This window comes from Lupinus angustifolius, unplaced genomic scaffold (assembly GCF_001865875.1).
Source record: "Lupinus angustifolius cultivar Tanjil unplaced genomic scaffold, LupAngTanjil_v1.0 Scaffold_18_58, whole genome shotgun sequence".
In the NCBI taxonomy this organism is placed as follows: Eukaryota; Viridiplantae; Streptophyta; class Magnoliopsida; order Fabales; family Fabaceae; genus Lupinus; species Lupinus angustifolius.
Window position 1 is genome coordinate 260 of NW_017719158.1, and position 7,775 is coordinate 8,034.

The 7,775-nt window shown below is 33.0% G+C and overlaps 1 protein-coding gene across 2 annotated transcripts; it reads left to right on the forward strand.

Annotated features, from left to right (window-relative positions):
• Window positions 1-351: 351 nt before the first annotated feature.
• On the forward strand, window positions 352-4,134 carry LOC109338146 (the record flags this gene model as incomplete). 2 transcript variants are annotated; one of them, XM_019575294.1, is given in 8 exon segments in its annotated part: window positions 352-576; window positions 647-735; window positions 1,498-1,539; window positions 2,282-2,450; window positions 2,918-2,970; window positions 3,086-3,307; window positions 3,772-3,818; window positions 3,915-4,134. In XM_019575294.1, coding segments are annotated over 8 exon segments (714 nt in total). In that variant the 3' UTR covers window positions 3,970-4,134.
• Between the last annotated feature and the right edge of the window lie 3,641 nt (window positions 4,135-7,775).

Below are 7,775 nucleotides of genomic sequence, written 5' to 3' on the forward strand. Positions count from 1 at the left end.
TAAAGACATGTTATGCCTTGCTATCTCATGTTATACCCTCAATGAACCTTGATGTATACCCATTCATGTCGAGTAATGATTTATATCCTATTTGGCCACATTGTCATTGACCCCTCATAGTTAAGTTGTGAGAAAATTCAAATACTATAGTAATGCCACACAATTATTTTAGACACTTGAACATAAAAGTCAAAAGTAAGTGTCGTAGACAAAAATTTTATATACATGTTGGTCAGTGTAGGCTGTGACATTATTTAAATTGTCTTTTTTAGTTGTTCTTTGATAAACTGATCTTAGTAAATTCCAACTGTATTTATATAAATGAAGATGGTTTGTATATGTGATTTATAGATAAGAGTTGATGGAAACCCTAAAGTCAAGTGATCGTAATAAGGTTCAAACCCCGTCTCCATCTCCACTACCGTCATCGGCGGCGAGGCTATGGAGGCCAGCGGCGCAACGCATTCTGAGAAACCAGTGGCCAAAATTGGTTTCATACAGAGATAAATGGACTTCAATTTCTTCCTCCGCAACTTCTGATGCAACTGCCATTGTCAACTCTCACCTTTCCCAACGGTATTCCTCTTCATCCTTCCATCTTTATTTATTCATTCTGATACATACTTATTCATATTCTCAACACTAGCTAGGTACATGCCAAATATCAACTTAGGTGTTTTGAGTGACATGCCTCATATCAGAACCAGAGCCTCTTTCAAATTATTTCAGCAACAGGTATTCTTTTATTTTAATAATTGCTAATTATATTATTATTATTTATTTTTTGCATTTATCTTTTAAGCTTATTTTCGTTATATCTCAACCACACCAACCTGCATTCCGCTATTCGTTTTCCCACCATAGTCAAATAAAATGGATGTACCAACGAGTGTTGGTTGAAGTGGTACATGTTTGATTCCCCTTAAGCGGGTTCGAGTCTTGTGGATGGAAAAAATAACCGCTGGGAGAGTTAGTCTCACATACCTGTGGATGTTCACGACTCGGAATGAGTGTCTCTAGTGCGAGGATACCTTGTGGAAAACCAAAAAATAAAATAAAATGGATGTATAGTGCACGAGCCTGCCACCTGGTGAAGTTTAGGGATGTTAGATATATGCAGCCTTAGGCAGAGGCCAAAGTTCCGAGAGACGGTTGAAAGGCTTAGGCAGAGGCCAAAATTTTCTCATTATACAATTCAAAGGGTACAATGTGGTACTCTGTGGAATAATGACTTGGTATTGGTATTCATTTTACCTTATTCAATGCTTGTATTCTCAAGGGCATCTCTTTTCTCTTGCTTATTTGGTGGAATAAGAATGTCTTCTTAGTTGTGGCATCCTTTTATCCTGATGCTTTATATATTTACCACTTTACTATTCTTCCATTACCTCTACTTGTTATATTCTCTTTCTAATCATTTTTTATTGATAAAGATAAACCTTAAAGTGCATGGTGTCATTTTAATTTCTAATTCTGTCCTTATTCTGCTTGTTGCAGGAACTTCATCGGACGAAATTATTGTTGTCTTATAAGAAAATGGTATTTCATAACTTATATCGTTTTGTAAACTTCAAGCTTGAACTGATGATATATTTCTTACTTCCAAAGTAATGTAATGAACAGAGAATTAACAGGGCCTGTATTTTATTACTTGAGCTGCTCTTGCCTGTGAAAGAAGAATTCTCAATTGTTGTTGATGCTGTGTAACATTATATCCAAGGAGTTAAACGCAAATTTCAATTAATAGGGTTCAAAATTGCACAAAACCTCAAACATAGTTCAGCTGGAAATAAGCCCCTTTTAGTGGTAGATAGATACTCGGATTGTGTTTGATTACTAATGTTCATCACTTAACCAAGTCTGAATGAAAAATTCATTATGCTGTTTCAGAATATTTAAACTGAATTCATCTAAGGATTGACTTCTTCATCCTGAATGCAGAACATCGTCAGCACCCTTATGTTTTTAACATAATTGTATAGACATTTATGCTTCTTTTTCTTATCTCCTGTAGTTATTGTCTTCATGCCTTTTATAATTTTAACTACTTTCCTCAACAGATTATTGCCTGAAGCATTGTAGTTCTGTTACTGCCTTACTGGTTTATTTTTTAAAATGCTTGCAGCCTTGCACTATTAATCTTGACTTACTTGAACTCTTCTAAGTTGAGGTTTTTGGTAGAAAGCCTAGATTTGTTTTTTTGCATTGGCTGCTGCAATATCATTATGGTGTTATACTTGTTCTAAGACTTGATGATGTTTTAATTTTCATGTAACCTTAGGTGGGTATTGTAAGTGACATGATCAGTGCTAGCAGATCAATGAGGTGTTATTTCAAAGGAGCAAAAAATAGTCCACTGTTACAATTTTCTTGTAACTCGGAAGACGAGAGTGACTCTGGAGATGGGGGTGGGATCCCAGTATTCACATTTTTGTCTATCTCTGCACATGGTATAACAGTATTTTCAAATTAATATCTTGCATTGATCATTTTTGCATGTTTTGGCTTTTTGCTTAATGAAGTAACATTTCAGATCTAGTTAGGAATAGATGCATTATAAATTTGTGTAAGACTTGTTGCCTAATGAGGTAACAGAGGGAGGGACTCCAATAAAAGGGTTTAAGTTCTGACTAAGTAGATTTTTTTGAGTTGTGTAGAGAATGCTAGGATATATAAGAGATGCATCTATTATTGTGAGGAAACACTTGAAATCATGATTATAACTTTTCAGAGTGGTTGTGTTAAATCTGGAAAATAGTTATTGAATGATAACAGAGTTTCTTCCACTTACAAATGAATTTCATTTTTAACATTGCTTCATATAATTTAAAAAATTGGAAACATGAGTACATTGTATTGTCTGACATATTAGTTTTATGCAATTTAATCTAATGTTACTAGTTTTGAAATCACTTAGAGAAATTCGCTGAGGAGCTGGTCCAGATGTTTAGCCTGGAACTTTTTTTGAAGGTGAATTGCAGTTTGTCGTGTGTGTGTGTGTGTGTCATTTTAATTTTTATATTTGATTCCTGATTTTTTGCTTTACCTTGTGGTTGTAATCATGGAACTTGTTTCAAATGGGCAGCGGTTACTTGTTCTTGAATTTTTGTCCATTGGTTATGACACTTCACTGGTAAACCAGTTGCATTGGTCAACTCAACTTTATGCTGGTGAGTTCGATGATTTGAGAGACTGCAATCTGTACTGCCATGAGACTTGTAGGCCAGTTCCACCAAGATTGAGGGATGGGAAATCGGACATAGCTGATTTAAGGTTTGACAGCCAACCCAACCCTGAGGTTTTACAGGTATTATGTATAATGCCGTATGTCCATATGTGCCCTCTATTTCATTGTGAAGTGTCTATACTTGAGGAGTTGATTGATATCATATGATGTTAGCTATCAATTTGCCCTCAAAAGTCAAAATGTTTTGTTAAATTTCTTAGGCATCTGCAAATTGCATGGGTGGAATTTCTTTGTAAGTTAACAAGATAGAGTGTGGTACTGAATCTTATTACTGCTTATTGCCTTAATAATACAGCACAGTGTCTCTGTAAGAGTTGTTTCAATATTGGAGTCCCTCCCTCTTTTACTGATAAAGAATAGAAAGAAATGGGAAATTAACTTATGCAAATACCGGTATTGCAAGTTCGAAAGTGGTTCACACAGGGATGCAATGAAAACTATCAATTTCCCTTGCTTTTAAACCTATGCACAGATTACTTAAGCTAGTCATAGTTTCCTTTATCTAAATCCTATTCTGCATGCAGGTCTATTTAATAACATTGCTTGCAGAGGTGAACATAGACACGTTCAGGTAGGATTGCAATGAAATGGAGAGTGGAAATTTACATAAATGTGTCTAAAATGTATCTTCATCTCACCACAATTTCCTTCCCACTATTATTGACAGGGTGAATGAGATATTTGCGGTTGTTGGGGAGGAAATGCATTTCAACTTATGTTAAAGAAAGTTATTACAAGCTTCAATGGAGAAAGTAGGGAGAGCTTAAACTAACTAATGGTTAAGGGTTGTTTATTGCTTGCTGCTGCAGTAATCTGCATATTTCCAAATTCCATATGTAATCTGCATATTTGTCTAGGTAGTTATAGTGATGCTTCCAAATGGAGATGGGCATAGCACATAAAAACTTGATTATTTTGTTGTATTATATAATTTTTTGAGAAAAAATGAGGAGAGACTATAAACCCTTGGATCAACTTAAAATTAATCGCTGAAATCAAATAATCCAAGTGGTGATAAGATAGTTTTGAAGGATGGTGATTCTCAAACATTATTATTTAACAAAATCTGCTTTTATTCTGTGATAAATTACCAAATTCTAAAACATTATTTTTCCTAACATATTTTTTTTTAATTTTGTAACAAGTTGGTTGTCAAATTCACCTCTCAACATTTGTTTCTTGTTTAATTTCTAATAACGTTTTGTGATTTTGGGTTTTATAAGAACTTTGTGCATGAAGTATTATTTTAATAATTTAGCAATTTATAATATATAGCTTTAAGGTTTTGGAAATGCATTCAAGAAATGGGGTTTTATATTAAAAAAAATTATTAAAATTATACTTCATTATTTAATTATTTTTAGACTAAAATTATTAAATATTTTTTATTGCTATTTTAGGTTTGTAGAGTATATGCCTAGTAATATACAAGTTGACATTTAACACAATATACGATATATATGACATCTAATTCACATGTGTAATTATCATAATAACTTATATTCAATATTTTGATATATAGAATGAGTTCATTGTTATATCATAATAACTTATATTCAATATTTTGATATATGGAATGAGTTCATTATTATATCCTGTGTAATTAATTAGTCAATGATATTGACATGATATGTAAGTTGAAAGCTCATACATAACGAATAATATAATTAAAAATATAAATATTATCATTCAAATATAACTATAATTTATATTTTAAAATAAATACTATTATCATAAATATATTATCATGATATGTACAACTTAAATGACTTAATTTTATATTTTTGACATACTTAATTGTAAGTAAAATATATCTTAATAAAATGTAGAACATCAAAATAAAATAACAAATTTGACTTGAAATTGCAAAAGTATAATATTTAAAATTAAAATTGTTTTAACCCTTTGACATCACCAAACTAAAGGAAGCTACAACTAATTATAGTATTAGATTACTTTTATTGTTTGATAGGATTTGGTATTGGATTAAAGAAAAAACACTTAACAACAGGGGTAAACATTAATACTTAATAACGTGAATTAAAAAAAAAAGGTGTGAATTGTAAAAGGCCCATAGATCCTTCACTTGAGGCCCATTTAATAGAGGCCCAATGTTGCGTGACCTTTACGTTTGAACACTGCCCTTTTCCTCTATAAATACACCTCTCCGGTTTTCTGTAAACGAACATTTGACATCGATTTTGATTTCGTTGTGCACTTTCTGGTCGTAACTGTCGTCTTTCTTTTGTGTTTTTTTGTCCTCTTGTTGTTTTGCGATGGTTGAAAATCTAGAGAGTGAGAAAGAAGAAACAAATGGGTTTCCAATCTTTGTATCTCTTTAATCTTTATAATTGTTCTGTTTTGTTCTGTTTTGTGTGCAACCACACCCGCAATGGATTTTTGGTGCTCTTCTTTGCCCATGGATGATGAATTCAAGGAGCTTGTCATTAGAATGAATAATCCAAGGTAACAATTCTAAAACATATTATTTTCAATTTTTGAATCTCTGTATATTTGATTTAAGGAAAATGTGTATTTTTTGAGCTTACAAACACTGTCCCAAAACCCTAAAAGTCTGTCGTGGCAACAAATTCTTCCATTTCTTGCGGTAATGAAATTTTCTGAATCTTGATTATTGAAGAATGTTTGATTTGGATGAACCAAAATTTTAATTAGCTTTACAAACCTAAGAGTTTAGTTTGGACTACGAAAACTGCATAGTGTTTGCAAGATGAATCTTGATTATTCAAGAATGTTTGATCTCGATGAAGCAAAATTTTAACTGGCTTTACAAACCCAGAAGTTTGGTTTGGGCTACGAAAAACTACGTAGTGCTTGTAAGATGAATCTTGATTATTCAAGAATGTTTGATCTAGATGAACCAAAATTTTAATTGGCTTTACAAACCCAAAAGTTTGGCTTGGGTTATGAAAACTGCATAATGCTTGCAAGATGAATTACAGTTGTTGCCTATAATTTGAAAATTTGAAGGAGACCCTAATTTGTTGGATGGCTATATATGAAATTGCAATATGACTTATGAATTCTTTATTCATATTGTAATATCAGGATGCTGAAAAAATAAAATTGTGCCTTTGGGTTCTTAAATTCAATTGAAATATGAATTTTTTATTCATATTGTAAATTGGGATGGTATGCTTTAGCCAATATATCCCTAAATTGGTATGATGATATTCAAAGCATGAAAGCAGATAATTTGGATTTTTCGTGGATGTCTCTAATGCTTCATTATTCATTTATAATTCTATATGGTCTAGTTAAGACTATGTTACTGCTAAATGCATTTATTATAATATGAAATCGGATGGTATGTCTGACTCTAGTTGCCTATAAATTCAAATGGGAATAAGATCCTAGTTTGCTTGGCTGACCAATAATCCAACAAACATGATGGTATGCTCTGTGTAAAATCATGATGATATGCTCTAGGTTGTATAAGCATAAATGCGGAGTGGATGATATTTATGTATGTAAGAGGTGTCCCTTAATCCGCTAATGTGATGGTATGTTTCTTCAAACTTCAAAAGCCTAATTGCAATGACAATATGACTATTCATATTTCATAATGTCTATGTTGGATGGTGTGCTTGTGTTTGATAAACTAACTGCAATGTCAATATGAAGTTTTTATTCATAAAAGTGAATTTTGTATGAAACCTAATGCTTTTATTTGATTATAAAGGCTTTTAATTCACCAATTTCTATAAAACCTAATGCTTTTTGGGTTTGTTGATATGTATATTGGTTTTCATTAGAATTATCTTATAACTTTGATTGGATATTTAAATAGTAATGGATAGATCCTGAAAGCTATAGCTTTGATGAATTGTGGCTTATTGTTTTGGACCTGATGGTTCTTCACAACGTGAGATGAGTGTGTTGTATGAATAAACTTGAGTGCAACTGAATATGCAACGTGAGATGAGTGTGTTTTGTAAAATGGGCCTCCTCATTTTACAAACAACCTCTGCTTATATGCATATTCACTTTACAGCCAACAATTATATTGTTTGACTCCAATATGGATTGAACTTCCAGATATTGAGATTTTATGCCACCTTAGGGTTTGGGGTTTGGGGTTTGGGGTTTGGGGTCTGGGCTCAGGGCTCAGGGTCCAGGGTCCAGTGGTTTAGGGTTTAGGGTTTAGATGGTTTAGAGGTTTAGTGTGTTTAGTGGTTTATGGTTACTCTTTTAGTGTTTTAGGGTTTAGGGTTTAGGGTTTAGGGTTCAGGGTTCAGGGTTCAGGGTCCGGGGTCCGGGGTTTAGGGATGTTTAGGGTTTAGGGTTTAGGGTTTAGGGTTTAGATGGTTTTAGTGGTTTAGGAGTTTAGTTGTTTATGGTTGTAGTGGTTTTGGAGTTTTAAGGTTTTGTGGTTGTAGTGTTTTGATGGTTGCGGGTGATCCGTAGCTCCGATTGCAGTGATTCTTTTTGCGTTGTTCATCATTTTTCGTCGCGGATTTTGGGGATGTTTAGGGTTTAGGGTTTAGGGTTTAGGGTTTAGGGTTTA